We start from the raw sequence: 15,985 nt of genomic DNA, 5'->3' as shown, positions 1-15,985 counted from the left end.
ACTTTTGTGTGCTACATTCTCCAATATAATAAACTTATTTATCTGATATTGTATCTTTATAAGGTGTTAACATTTCTTAAATTAATGTCTAACTATGAGTGTTTCCAAAATCATATACCTAAGGATATTCTGGTAAGTGTTGGCCCCCCAAGTAACATGTCATTCTTCTCATGGAATGTGATTTATATTTTTTTAATGATGATGATTTCAGTAATATCTATCATCTTACCAAAAATTCACCTTTGAATCAGAAAAGAGTAAAATTAATTTTGTGCTGGTCTTATCAAGCAATCTTGTTCAGTTACCTTAAATATAAACACCAGGGAAGACAATTTATCTTTGATATATAATTTCCAAATGGATACTTAGGCTAAAAGTAATTCATGAGTATGAAAATATGAGCTCTTAGTATTGCTTCATTTAAAACTTTATTTCTTTTATAGAAAGGTATGAAATGGCGAATGTCACTTTCACAGAGAAGTCAAAAATTCAATTTCAACAGAGAAAGAAAGTCTGGTTTTGTTTTTAATTTCACCATTTTTCTACAGTTGAATATTTTCTTAACTTTGGAATATTCCTTAGCTATGAGGAAGGAGTCAATGTGCTTGCAGATGTTGGAATGTCAAATCCCACTGATTTAGCCAGCAGACTCTGTTTCACAGTGTGGTTAAATAATTCAAGCAGCAGTTAAAAAGTGTGCTCTGGACATGGTGGAAAAAGAGGATCAAAGTGAGTATGCTGCCTTCCTGTCCACAATGCCCACATTTCTATTTTGTTTTTGTGTGACCACTGTAAGCATTCATGAATAGCACTCACAAGTGTCTGAATGATGTACATCATGGTATAGTAGGTACAGCATGTACACAAAACCAGAGATCACAGAGATTTGTCATTCAAGTTTGCTTATTACTTATCTTTAAATTTCATTTTCAATAAAAGCAGATGTGCTGAAGAGCTATCAAACATTTTTTACTTACTGTTATCGCATGAAAAAATAGCTAGCTATGATAATTAAACATCTTCAAAAAACATGTATTTTGTGAATTTTGATGCATACACATATGTGTGTGTGTGTGTGTGTGTGTGTGTATATATATATATATATATATATATATATATATATATATATGCAAGTGTTTAACCAATTTCTTTAAGGCTTCTAAACTATGAGAGTTATTGGTCTTCATTTCCAAATTCTTGTTATCTATTTTCTCAAGAAACAAAGCTGTCCATCTTGTCCCATCCCACCAGTCAGTGGTTAGAAGGATTATACTGAATCATTGTTTGTAAGCTCAGAAATTGTGTCCTCCTGAATAACTGGTTAGGATAGTGAATTAAAGGACCATTTCTGTGCAAAAGTCAGTTCGAAGTCACAAACATTTATCAGAATTGAAAACCATTAAAATATAACCAGTACTGATTATTTATTTGTTTGTTCCCATATTCATTCATTCCACAAAGATTCATGAAATCCACTGTCTATATCAGGGACTCCAGTAGATTCTGCAGTTGACTGATTTAATAATTTTGTCCAGTCTGTTATTTTGTTTTAGAAATTCAAAAGCCAAGCTCCACTGAAGAAACTAGAAAACAGCATTAGCAGACTTATAATTTTCTTGGAAAGAATAATGCTTTGGAACCAGGCAGGTCTGGGTTCAAAGCCACTGACTATCTTACTGAATGTGGAACATTCGCTATTTTTCATCTGTACAACTGGAATAATAATACCTACGTCCAAGGATTTTAGTAAGAATTAAATATGATAATAATTACAAAAGCACGTAACCGATTCAGTAGCATAAGGTTGATGTTCAAGAAGTAATTTCCTTTATTCCCTGCACCCCATGTGCAAGAATGGTGATTACAGAAAAGACCTTTTCCTTTCAACTTTAAGATTATTAAGGCACAGTCTCAGTACACTTTTTTTCCTTGCCTTTTTTCAGAATAGATACAATTAAACGATTTGAAGAAAGTCTCAGAGAACACCAGAAGTAAACACAGAAACAGAAGGTGGACCATGAACTTGGTATGGTAGTTTGCAGGTTTCTCAATGTTAGAATGTTCAACCATTTAGCATAATACATGTAAGACATAATTCTAATATTCCAATTCATTCAATCATTTTTTTAGGGCACAGTATAAAAATAAAATGCAGAAAACAATTATAGTTGGTTATGAGTTGGGGCCAGGAAACCTTCCATTCCTTCTATTTTCCCATGGAAAGACAGGGGCATAACACTCCTGGTCCTTCTCCTAGTTGTCCACTTACATAATACTTCCAAATGGGAGAGATAATAAGTCATTTGATTTGTGAGTTTGAGAGCAAGAGCTCAGCAACATGGCTCATTGCTCTCTCCCTTGTCTTTAGGATCTATCTGCCGGTAGAGAGCACATTTACTATTTCCTCCTAGGTATCATAAGAAGAAAAGATCTTATCCATGGGTGGGGAGAGGCATTGTCCGGCACTCCTTGTGACTGAATGGCTAAACCAAATTTTGACATTCGCTATTAAAAAAATTCATTTTTCTCACAAACCTAAGTCACATTTTCCTAATATAACACCATTAGTCATACAATCAATAGTTTACCTATTTTGACAATTCTTTGTCTGTTTCAGTGGAATCAGAATCTACATGGAACAAAGCATCACTTTTAATTAGGAACACCCATGTACAACAATGGTGATAGAGAAAGAACTTTTTCCTTTCAACTTTAAGAACAAATTGTTCAAGCCATGAAGGAAGCCTGCTCATCATTTAGTTTTCTCAACAGTATATTATGAAATGAGTAATTGACTGAGCTCAGACAGTGGACACATTCTCTTCAAAGAGGCAGGATAGGATGAAAGAAGTGTTGATATTTATTTTTTTCTTTTCTTTTGAGACTGAGTTTCACACTGTGATCTGAGCTGGAGTGCAATGGCACAATCTTAGCTCACTGCAACCTCCGCCTCCTCTGTTCAAGCATTTCTCCTGCCTCAGTCTTCCCAAGTACCTGGGATTACAGGTACGTGCCACCATGCTCAGCTCATTTTTTTTTTTTTTTTGTATTTTTGGTAGAGACGAGGTTTTACTATATTTGCCAGGCTGGTCTCAAACTTTTGACCTCGTGATCCTCCTGCTCCGCCTCCCAAAGTGCTGGGATTACAGGTGTGAACCAACATGCCTGGCTGATATTTCTCACAGGTTGAAGAGAACTTGAATTCCCGACATATCCTGCAGTAAACAAGTACCTGGTCAACTGACAGGGATCCCAGTTTAAGACACTGAGGCAATTCTTTTGTTGATTTTTGGTTTTGCCCAGTCCTAGGAAAGTAGAGGATTTTACTAGTTTACATATGCACTATTTCACTCAAGATGACACAGTAGAGTCCTTGCAAAAGCAGAGGGTAGCACCCACAGGCAGATTATGGAAATCATTTGATATAAGCTAATACAAATATTTAACTTTAGATGAGTCTGCTTCAAAAACTTCAAATAATTAATGAATAGGATTAAGATCAACCCTGACAATTTCAATATTGAGTTTTGAATCCCTGCATTCAGCATTAGGATCAGGAAAAAAATCGAGCCAAGTTGACATAGCTAACAAAGCAGACATTCACAAATATTTTATAGACATGTAAAAGACCCGCCAATAAATATTTCTTTTCCAGAAAATTTTAAAACCTCCAATCATGAGAAAAATAATACTTATGTTTTTTAGAGATATTTGTCTGTTGAAGATGCATCCCATAGGAGCAAATGATACAAGCATTCATTTTAGGAAATGAAGTAGAGCAAGGTTTACATTACACAGCATCAATCATTCAAGAGTAATGAACTATGTTAAAAGCAACATCAGAATGCTTTACTTTGGAATCAGTTATTTAAAGTGCATTTGACAACTGTAGAGGAGGGTGTCTTGTCATATTCTTACACCCACTGGTAAACAGAACAATATGATTTGAAGAAGACAAGTGTTAAAACAAAAATCTACTGATCAATTAGAATTTGACTCTTATGAAAAAAACATCTTCAAAAAATACAGTATTAGGATGACTTAAAATCAGACAACTCCCACAAAAAAGCAGGGGAAATGATGGTAGTTTATGCAACTCTTCTATTATTATGAAGATGCAGGATATAGGTGATAATAAAACCCAAAGATGCTATCTCACTGAAGAGTCTGCTCTATTTTAAATTACTACAGAAATTTTTCATAATCATCACTTAAATATATGCATAGTTTTCTCCTCTAATTGCTTTTAGAAGTACATTCAAATGTCGTATGATTAGAGAGGCTTTTCCTGACCACTATACATAAAATACCATCATCCCCATCTCCCATTTAACCACCACCCCATTTCCTATTTTATAACTGTAACTGGTTGTCTTCAAACCACTTGTTGCCACCTAATATATTATATCTCTTTGTATAATGATTACTTTTTGTAAAACCCCATGTGATCTTCAGGAAACTTTGTTTGGCTTCGTGTTGTCTGTACCATGCAGAACAATCCTTGTGGATAGTGGTGTTCAACATAAATGTGTTAAGAAAGTAGGAGGATGAGAGATTCTTGCTTCAATTCTGGGTGACAGATTTTGTCGTCATGTGAGAAAAAATGCGATACAGGCAAATGATAGCATATAGGGATCTCTGATCCCTTGATCCCTTGATTAGAGAGGAAACACCTCTCTAATCGCCTACTTATGATACCCTGGCACAATGCCTCTTTCCTTCCTACATAAGAGCCCTTGAGAAGTTGAGGCTTCATCCCATTGTAGTGACCCTTAAATATCAAATAGCCTGTTTATTCTGCTTTATCTAGAAATGATAAAAATGAAAATACTAATACTATATGTAGACTACAAGAGTGTGGCTGACAAATCTTGTCACATACCTGTACATTCAGAAGAGTAGTTTTGGTAGACAACAAGCCACATTATGAGGCCAAGAGTTGCACTTTTCTAAAATGTTCTAGAATATTCTACTGAATACACCCTTCCTTAATTAACTAAAAAATTCTTCTACTGAAATATAACTTATATAGCTTCACTGTGGTGATATATTTTGTAAATTTGTGTGTTTGCATTTGAACATAAAATATTTCTTTTTGTATATTCCTTGATTTTGACTTTTCATCTTTTTATATTTCAAGTAAAAAAAAATCCACTGTTTTTTTTTGCTTTTTCCCAAAGACAACTACTATCAGGGCCATTGATTTATAAGAGAAGTCCTTTCCTCTGGTCCCAATCTAGTTCTCTGCCATGGTAGACATATTTTTATCCTATGCCTGTCAAGGTATTTGACATCCTCTGGGATGCTTAGACTCTTTTGTGATTGCTTAACTGAGATTTACTCTACAAATCCCACTGGAAGTGAATCATCTTTGGGAACTGCAATGGCAGTCTGGTAGCAGACCTGATGAAGTCTTATCTAAAGGCCCTGAGAGGGAGTGACTTCTTTTCTGCAGACATTTCCTCCAGAATAAGATGTGTTGGGTTTACTCCTATTTGGAATTGATGGAATGCAAATAAGAAAGAAACTTGATAAGCCTGAGATTACTCAAGGATTCTTTGGCAATAATTGGTGACTGTTTACTATGTAGAGCCATTCTAGTGTCTCTAAATATATATTCAGGAAGAGCCTCCAAAGCTGTGCAGTTCTCCAGTCAGGCCTCAGTGAGGCCATACAGAATAAGGACCAAGTAAGATCCCTCTGGATGATAGAACCTGGGATCATGTAATTGGATAACCAAGGGAATTATTGCACTGACAACGCAATAATTCTAATTCTGCTTAACATGACTTGATATGTATTTGAGATCAGTAATTTAGGCTTGCTTCCACTTTTCTCCTTTCTTAAATGGTCATTTTCTCATAAACACTTGTATCCTGTTGCTTCTGTGTCATTCTTTAGTGTGAGAATTCAAGAGAGATAACTTCTCTTTTAAAGGTATGGATAGCTGAACTATGAGGAGGAGCCATGGGCCTGTTGGAGACAATGGCATCACCAAATGTGATCACAAAATAACCGTTTGAGGTGGGCTCCTTTTGGGAAAGAATTAATGCATACCACCAAAAATGTATGTATGCATGCCACCTGTAATAATGTCCTGGATGCTGAAAAGCCAAGAGGATGGACTGTTCTTAATTTTCTCTACTGCAGAGGCAAAGAAGTTAAAAATATTCATCATCTCAGATTCTTTTACAAGAAAGAGGAAAATCATGTGACTCAGTTTTGGCTTTCGAGTTGTAAGCACAGGTTGCTAAGTTGAGGTTCTTGAAAAGGCTTTGAAAGGACAAAATCAGCCATACTGCTACTTTATCTATTTGCTTTTTTCTCTTTTTCCTGGATTAACTGTGGATATGAGAGCTAGAACTTTAGAAGCCATCTTATAAATGTATGACATAAAAGCCAGAGAAAAAAGATGGCAGAGCTGCCTTGATCCTTGATGGCACCCCAAAGAACTGCCCTCCACTGTCTATGGCCTTCTTCCTACATGAGTAAAATAAACATCTGTAAGTTAACTTATTGTTAGCAGGGATTTCGTCACTTTTTTTCATGCTTACAGAGACACATATTCCTTGGCCAATAAGTGTTTTCTCTATATCCTGAAGTTGGCAAGAACAGTAACAGTCAAAATTTTTAATCTAGAGCTGTAGCAATTCAGGAGGCAGAATGTTAAACACTCAGAAAAAAATTTTTTTATTCAATCTTCATTCTCTAATATTTAGTACACTACCTAGACAGAATAGGCAATAAAAATGTTTGCTGACTGATGCTATTATTATATATTTTAAAGAAACTAATTTGGAATAACACAAACTTCAAACACATATTAAGATTTATAGAAGGTTTAGTAGCAAATCTGAATTTAATGTATATCAATATTGAATAACATTTATTGAATTCTGACTATCATCTAGGCTCTATACTAAATACTTAATGTATTTTCTAAAATTCTCACAGCAATTCTATAACCTAAGAGTTATTATTAGAGAAGTTCGGAGATATTCAAATAACTTAGCCAAGGTCACATAGCCAGGTGGTACCAGAGCCAGGATTCAAGGCCAAGCTTACTTCCCTCCAAATCTATGCTCATAACCACTATGTGTTACTAAAATATTCTGAATCTGATTTCCTAAAAGGAACATGTCTTTTGATACCAAAAAAAAACAAAAACCCTTTGTGGCAGAACAGTAAGTATACAGAAAAATGTTCATCTGCATTAGTGGTTATTCATTATTAATCAATTACTACTTCCTGGAAGATTTGCTACTGGTTGACAGATCAGTTGGATTTTCCATATGCACACATTGGAATAAGCTAGCTAAATAAAGCAACTCGCATGGAGAGTTTTATGTTAGCTGAAGGTTACTGTTGGGAAAATAGATTATTAGTAATATTTTTATTTTAAAATCCTGGAGTCATTAAAATGTGACACCACAACCTGCATAGTAGGATATTGATAAGAACAAGGATGCAGGAGGTGATTCAGTAGATACTTAAATGGCAAAAAATATAGTGCAAGTTTCACACACCCTGCAGACTGCAGGTTTATATGATAATAAATAATAGTTATCACCAGGACAAAAGGGGAAAGTGCCATGAAATCCAATAGCTCAGTGAGAAATCTGCTAATACAGGTGGTCAAGCTTATCCCATTTCATTGTCAAAGGGAACCTATTTATTTTCTTACAGATAGTTAAATTACAGAGTCATTTGTTGCTGAAAGTTTTCCAGTAGGCAAATATGAATCTAAAGCTAAGAGTATAAGAATTAACTTCACAGGCAGCAGAATTGATAAGATAAAATCTTTGAACAAATTACAAAAATAGAAGTGACTTTAAACATTCCAATTGGAAGCTCTTTACTTTATACAGTGGGCATGAGCCAACAGCCAAAATACTGGCTAGGAAAAATCATCATTTTAGAAGTTCTTTAAAACATTTTCCCAAGTGAGGAGAAACAGCAGGGAGAAGGGGGATTGGGGAGGGATAGCACTAGGAGAAATACCGAATGTAGATGACTGGGCGATGGATACAGCAAACCACTAATATGGCACATGTATACCTATGTAACAAACCTGCACGATCTGCACAGATACCCCAGAACTTAAAGTATAACAAATATAAAAAAATTTTCCCCAAATCAAATGCCTTCTCACTAGGGAAGATGCCAATGATTAGAGAGAGAGAATGAAAGAGAGAGGGTGTGGGTGGGTGGGTAAGAGAGAGAGAAAGAGAGAGACTCCTGTGCATTAGAATGCTGGGAAACTGAGGGAGACTATTCGTATTGGTTCCTCAGTAGTTATAAAATCAATGTCAACTTCTTTTCGTGTTGTACAAGATGGCAGTGGTTTTTATCTAACAACTGACTATACATTTCTGAGGATATTTCAAATGGTGGAGATTGTGCATGCTGTTTTTATTACTTCTAAAGTGCTACAATCTGGTAACTTCCAGATTTGGGAATTTACCAATGGAGTAAATCAAAGATATTCCAATAACAACTTTTTCCTTAAGCATTTTTATATTCCTTTTCTTGTAAGCAGGTTTTGCTTTCAGTCCAAATTCAAGTTATTTATTTCATATATTCCTAACAGCTACATTTCATCATTTGTTTTCTGGGTATAGGAAGTCACTATTTAAGTTGCCATTGATTCCTTCCCAAGTAACCTTTTAACCAAAACATGTATATATTTTCCTTATTAATTAAAAATACTAACTTCATCAATCTTAGTTCATGAAAAATTCCAAGGCTTCCAGGCATAATCTTGATGAAGAATACATTACATAGCTGAAAGAATTCAAATGTATACTGCCTTGAACAACTATTCATGTGTCATAAAGGACAATGAGTTCACCACAGTAATCTATATGGGAAGTGGCTCGCAACAGAAGGTTAACAGATACAGTCTCCATCATCTTACTAGAAGACAATTGAAGATGAAGAAACGAAATAGCTTACCTCTAGTTATTTGAGGTCAAGATTGGAAAATGTTATTAAATAATGTTAGCAATCTCAACAAAATCCAAATAACTGAAAATTAGACTACCTAATCATTTTATCACTCAACTCTTATGAGGATAGTTAAGCTTAAGTGCATATATGAATACAGCATGAATACATTACAACACGTTCAAGGTCTGTTGGCCATTCCACCTAAAATTTACAGAATCTGGAGATAAGCAAGTTCACTAGTATCAATCAGAAAGAATATTTAAAGACTTAGGTTGCAGGTGAACAAATTCAAAATGATCATCATTTTAAAGCAGACATCTAACAAGCATCAATGTTATAAACAATTGTTGTGACTTTTTATCTAGAAGAAATTATATATACACAGGATGTGCAAAGATAGTACAGAGAGACCTTATGTACCCTTCATCAAGTTTCTACAAACATTACATTTTATATAATTATATGATATCAAAACCAGGAAACTGACATTGGTGTAATATGTGTATATAGTTCTATATTACTTTATCAGGTATAGATTCCTATAACCACCACTGCAATTAGGATATAAAAGTATTGTCAATAATTTAACTTATTTTCTCAGATATCAAAATATATTACAATTTCAGGTAGAAGGTTCTAGAATACTTATTCTATTTAACAATACATAAATTACTGAAAACTATTAATATCTAAAATTATTATCTTAGAAAACTCTATGTATAAAGGCCAAAGTGAAATTCTAGCAATACAGAGAAGGTACACTTCAGTTAAACTCATTCTCCTGCACAGATCAAACAACCCATCATTCAACAATCAGCTCTGCCCAGCTAAGAGAACACAACACATTTTTTAGCACGCAGTTTGCCAAAGACAATTTGCTGATAATTCTACTATTTCCAAAACTGTTTACCAGTAGAAATCCCAAACACCAAACACACATACACACATACACGCGCGCGCACACACACACACACACACACACACAGGCACGCCCCACCTTTCTCAAGCAGAACAGAGCAGTTCCCAAATGTCCTTAAATCTCTAATGAGATTACCATAATAAAATATACAATAATAAATATACTTAAAGAAACAATGAAATACGTCAGCCAGATTCTCCTAAGCCAAGCTGAATGTGGAGTTTATTTTCCCCAACAAGAAAATATAAACCAAATTGTTGCAACCTCCATCTCTGAGTGAGCTCAGAGCAAAGGAGAAATATTTAATCTCTCCTTCTTCCATCCTCCTCTCTCTCTCTCTCTCTCTCTCCCTCCCTCCCTCCTCACACACACACACACACACACACACATACACACATCCCTAAACATCAATCTTACCTTAGCCATCTGTGCCTGCACGCCATTTGCCTTGAGAGATGCTACCGCTTTCTGTGCGGCTGCAGGACTGTCAAAATCTACAAAACCATAACCTGTGAAAACATAAAAAACCCTAGTTAGTATTTACAAAAAGCTAAATGTCTATCCTCACTGTTGAAGTGCAAGTTTACAGAGTTGCATTCATTTCTTCTGACACGTAAGCCTGGTTGATCATTAGGCTCTTAGACTGGTAGTCCTTAATGCTTTGGGAGAGAGAATGTAATATCTCTAGATATAAAAGAGTAACTCTTACTTTCTAGGCATTGCTTTGGCTATAGAGTATACAATCCGTAACCTGATTTAAACTAATTTGGTGAGCAAGATAATAGACTATTTAACTCTGTTCTTTCTTCAATGGCAAAATGAGATGCATAAAACCATGGAAAATATAGAATATTCTCTCCCGAGAGTTAATTTTCAAAACCTCAAATATTGATGTTAACAAAAACCATGGTAAGAACATGCAAAACGTTATCATCAGCAACTGCAATAGTGCTTAGCACACAGTAGGTATTCAATAAATATATGTTGACTTCATGAATAAGAACAAGCTGTGAATGAGTTAGGGTTTAAACCCAGTTCCAGTTGATTACTATGACCATGCTCCTCCATTATCTTGTCTCTCTCTATGATAACATCTTAAATTATTTTGACTCTTAAGGGATCTGTGAAAAAGAATGACTAAATGCATAAATATTCATGCTTCTTTTAAAAATAAGAAATACACACCCATGTTGCTTATTTGTTTCTAGTGTACAGTCTGAAAAGGGTATACAAGTTTGCGATGCTATTCTGATTGTGTGCTTGTGTGGATATGCATACATGGTGAGAGCAAATAAATAGTAAAATAGGCAATGAAAAGGCCATTTTGCATGCCCTTATGCTAGCTAATAGTCCAAGGCTTAGCCTAACATCAATGTCAACTGCCAAGAATGTTTTGAAATATAAATGCTCAAGGGTGAGTATAAGGGCAGCTTTGTTTGGCATGCTTAAAAAGCTCACCAAATGTATCCTATACTTCTCAGCTGTTGGGTTAGGAATCATCGGTATTCTTCTACTTGTCGCATTTAGAAGTTTTGAGGTGAGCCACTGAAGCAAACCTACTTACCATGTACTGTGACACCTCCTCCCACCCCAAAATAACCAAAGAAGAGTGCAAGGGAATTCAATTACCAAGTTGTTTCTTTTAATTAACTTCTTAATTTTTTCCCCTCGAATCTCATCTTCTTTTTCTCCCTCCCAGCATGTTATCCTAAAATGAACTTGTTACACAGCAGTGTACCATAGAATGCTCTTGAAGAGCTGGGCAGAGAAGCTGTGAAGTTTGTATTTCTAATCCAAAAGGAAGCCTGCTCTGTAAGTACTGCTAATTCTTCTCTTCCTACAAAATCAAACTAAGTGGGTAATATAAGTATTACCACCCACCAAGATGAGTAAGATAGAAAAAAAAAAGTAGAAAGTATTACTCAAGAAATAGGGTCCAGGGGAGAAGAAAGCAAAACTATAATCTCACGTGCAGGTTGCTGTGCTGGGTAGTTGACACATTGGTACTTGGTGAAGTCATAATAACATCATGTACTACTACTGGCTTCATGCCCACTATACACATGAAGAAGAAACTGAAGCGCAGGTAAGCTGATCCAATGGAATTAGAATCACAAGCCACTCAATGAGCAAATCCAGGATCTGAAGTCAAGTCTGCATGTGTCCTTTCAAGTACACCATACCATGAACTGCTTTATATTCCCACACTATAAACTATTTCTGCTAGCCTCTGAAGCCCACCAGAGGAAGAACTCAGTCTTGAAAATTCCTTGTCTATGGAAGAGAGATCCAAGATGGTTGACCGTTAGCAGTTTGGGACTGTGGCTCCCAGTGAAAGCACAGAAAACGAGAGGACGCCACACTTTTAGACGTATTTTTGTTGCTCACGGACCAGAAGATTCCCAGCAGAGAAGCCCCACGGGTCGCCACTGCGGATCTTGTGGCTGGCGGGTGCCGGTGCCGGTGCCGTGGGGCTGCGGTACTTGGTGCAGAGTAAACGGGACTGGTTCCCCTTTTGGCCGATGTTTGGAGCTCCGTGAAGGCAGAGTTGCCTATTAAGGAAGACAGACTGGAGATTCCTGGGCAGAAAAGCACCATCAATCTTAACGCAGCTGTTTTAGCTGGTGCAGTGGGTTGCTCAGATTCCAGCTCTGGGAATCAATAAATTGGAAGCCCACTCAGAAACCTAATTAGAAAGGCGGTAATTACAAACACGACAGATGGATAAATTTATAACAAAGGGAAGAAACCAGCCTAAAAAGGCTGAGAACACCCGGAATCAGAATGCCTCTCCCTCTAGGGGGGTTCACTCTTCCTCATCAGCAATGGAACAAGGGCTGATGGAGAATGACTGTGTTCCATTAACAGAAATAAGCTTCAAAAGGTGGATGATGCGAAACTTCTGGGAGTTAAAAGAACTTGTTCTAACCCAATGCAAAGAAACTAAGAACTTTAAAAAAGGTTTGATGAAATGCTAACAAGAATAGACAATATAGAGAGGAATGTAAGTGAATTAATGGAGTTGAAAAACACAACACGAGAACTTCGCGAAGTATGCACAAGTTTTAACAGCTGAATTGATCAAGCAGAAGAAAGTATATCAGAGATCAAAGACCAACTTAATCAAATAAAATGAGAAGATAAGAATAGAGAAAAAAGGGCCAGGCGCGGTGGCTCAAGCCTGTAATCCCAGCACTTTGGGAGGCTGAGGCAGGTGGATCACGAGGTCAACAAATTGAGACCATCCTGGTCAACACGGTGAAACTCCGTCTCTACTAAAAATACAAAAAATTAGCTGGGCATGGTGGCGTGTGCCTGTAATCCCAGCTACTCAGGAGGCTGAGGCAGGAGAATTGCCTGAACCCAGGAGGCGGAGGTTGCAGTGCCTCGAGATTGGGCCATTGCACTCCAGCCTGGGTAACAAGAGCAAAACTCCATCTCAGAAAAATAAAAATAAAAAAAGGATAAAAAGGAATGAGCAAAGTCTCCAAGAAATGTGGGACTATGTGAAAAGACCTAATCTACGTTTGATAGGTGTACTTGAATGCGACGAAGAGAATGAATCCAAGCTGGAAAATACTCTTCAGGATATTATTCAGGAAAATTTTCCCAACCTAGCAAGGCAGGACAACATTCAACCCCAGGTAATAGAGAGAACACCACAAAGATATTCCTCAAGAAGAGCAACCCCAAGGCACATAATCGTTAGATTCACCAGGGTTGAAATGAAGGAGAAAATACTAAGGGTAGCCAGAGAGAAAGGTCAGGTTACCCACAAATGGAAGCCTATCAGACTCATAGCAGATCTCTCAGCAGAAACCCTATAAGCCAGAAGAGAGTGGGGAGCAATATTTAACATCCTTAAAGAAAAGAACTTTCAGCCCAGGATTTCATATCCAGCCAAACTAAGCTTCACAAGTGAAGGAAAAAGAAAATCTTTTGTGAACAAGCAAGTACTCAGAGATTTCATTACCATGAGACCTGCTTTACAAGAGCTTCTGAAAGAAGCATTACACATAGAAAGTGACAACCAGTATTAGCCTTTCTAAAAATATACCAAAAAATAAAGAGCATCAATATAATGAATAATTTACATCAACTAATGGGCAAAATAGCCAGTTAACATCAAATGGTAGTAATCCTAAATTTAAATTGACTATATCCCCTAACCAAAAGATACAGCCAAAACCCAACGGTATGCTACATCCAGACCCATCTTACATGCAAGGATATATAAAGACTCAAAGGGATGGAGAAATATTTGCCAACCAAATGGAGAGCAAAAATAAATAAATAAATAAATAAAAAGCAAAGGTTGCAATTCTCGCCTCTGATGGAATGGATTTTAAAGCAGCAAAGATCAAAAAAGGACATAATGGTAAAAGAATCAACGCAACAAGAAGAGCTGACAATCCTGGATGTGTACGCACCCAATACAGGATACATAAGACTTGTAAAGAGACTTGGACTCCCACACAGTAGCAGTAGGAGATTTCAACATCAATATTAGATAGATCAATGAGACAGAAAATTAATAAGGATACCCAGGACTTGAACTCAGATCTGGAACAAATAAACTTAATAAACATTTATAGAACTCTCCACTTTAAACACACAAGATGTGCACTCTTATCAGTACCACATCACACCTACTCACAGGTTTAAATGAAATATTGGTTGGCCATTATTAACCACAATTGATGGTATAAGGGAGGTTTTCAATACCCATTTTTAGACTGTATTCTAGCCTGGGCAACTAAGTAACACTCCCATTCTCTATCCCTCTTCCTCTTCCCCTTTTTTCCTCTTCTTCATTCCTTTTTTTCTTTCTTCCTTTCTTTCTTATAAAAAAATTATAAAAAAAAAGAAAACTCCTTAAATGGCAAGGAATAAAACGATTCCAAATAAAAGGATTTAATTGAGCTCATTTAATCAGTTCATTTGTCAATGGAGTGGTTGATGAGTTAAGATGAGACTGAGGTGGTAACAACTTATAACTTACACTGTGATCAGTCTTCCTCATCCATTCACAGGCTCATTTATTTATTCAATAACAAAATTCTATTTCAGGCACTGCACTGAGCACAGGGTATACAGTGGTAGAAACAAACCTCAGTTCCCATTCATGCAACTAATAATTGAGATGGGAGAGGGACAAGAACAAATAAATACATACTTACAAAATTGCACATCTTCCTTGAAATTAAATGACAGCATAGAATATAGATTTTAATTACTGATTGTCCATTATTGAAAGTTTTAAAGAAGCAATGGTGTGACATGATCTGCATTTAAAAATTGATCACTCTAGCTGGGCGTGGTGGCTCACGCCTGTAATCCCAGCACTTTGGGAGGCCGAGGCGGGTGGATCACGAGGTCAAGAGATCGAGACCATCCTGGTTAACATGGTGAAACCCCGTCTCTACTAAAAATACAAAAAAATAGCTGGGCATGGTGGCACGTGCCTGTAATCCCAGCTACTCGGGGGCTGAGGCAGGAGAATTGCCTGAACCCAGGAGGCGGAGGTTGCGGTGAGCTGAGATCATGCCATTGCACTCCAGCCTGGGTAACAAGAGTGAAACCCCATCTCAAAAAAAAAAAAAAAAAATTGATCACTCTAGCCAGAGACTGCAATGTTCTTGGGGAGCTAGGACGCTAGAATGGAATCAGGAGATAACTTAGGGGCTATTGCAACATTCCAGAAGAATGGAAGCTGGCAATGAAACAGGATGAAATGGACGGTTTGAGTTATATTTTGGAGGCAGAATTAACAGGGCTTTCTAAATGGATTGACTGAATTGGGAAAAAGGAAGACAGATAAGGTTTACTACCAGTTTTGTTCATTTGTTTTGTTTTGTTTTGGCCATAAGCCATTGGGTAAGGAGTTGTGTGATTTATTGAAATAGAGAGACTCAAGGAAGAACCAGCAGGAGAGAAGGAAAATTAAAATATTGGTCTGAGACATGTTGAGTTAGAAATGGGGGAGACATCTAAATAGAAACGTCAAATTGCAGTTGGATATATTAGGTTGGGGCTCACAATTGGAGATGAACTTGGAAATACAGGGGGACAACAGCACAAAGATGTTATTTAGAGATGTTATTTATAGGAAATAGT

General features: G+C 36.6%; 1 protein-coding gene across 39 annotated transcripts in view; it reads right to left on the bottom strand.

The window, feature by feature from the left end:
* The window catches only part of RBMS3 (RNA binding motif single stranded interacting protein 3), a 1,216,467-nt gene that overhangs the window by 417,878 nt on the left and 782,604 nt on the right, over positions 1-15,985 (bottom strand). For all 39 annotated transcript variants that reach the window (XM_078354431.1, XM_078354435.1, XM_078354437.1 and 36 more), the window contains one exon: positions 10,286-10,377. In XM_078354431.1, the coding sequence (XP_078210557.1) occupies positions 10,286-10,377 (92 nt within the window). The remainder of the gene's footprint in view (positions 1-10,285; positions 10,378-15,985) is intronic.

This window comes from Callithrix jacchus, chromosome 17, assembly GCF_049354715.1.
Source record: "Callithrix jacchus isolate 240 chromosome 17, calJac240_pri, whole genome shotgun sequence".
Classification (NCBI taxonomy): domain Eukaryota; kingdom Metazoa; phylum Chordata; class Mammalia; order Primates; family Cebidae; genus Callithrix; species Callithrix jacchus.
This window is presented reverse-complemented; position numbering and strand designations above follow the sequence as displayed.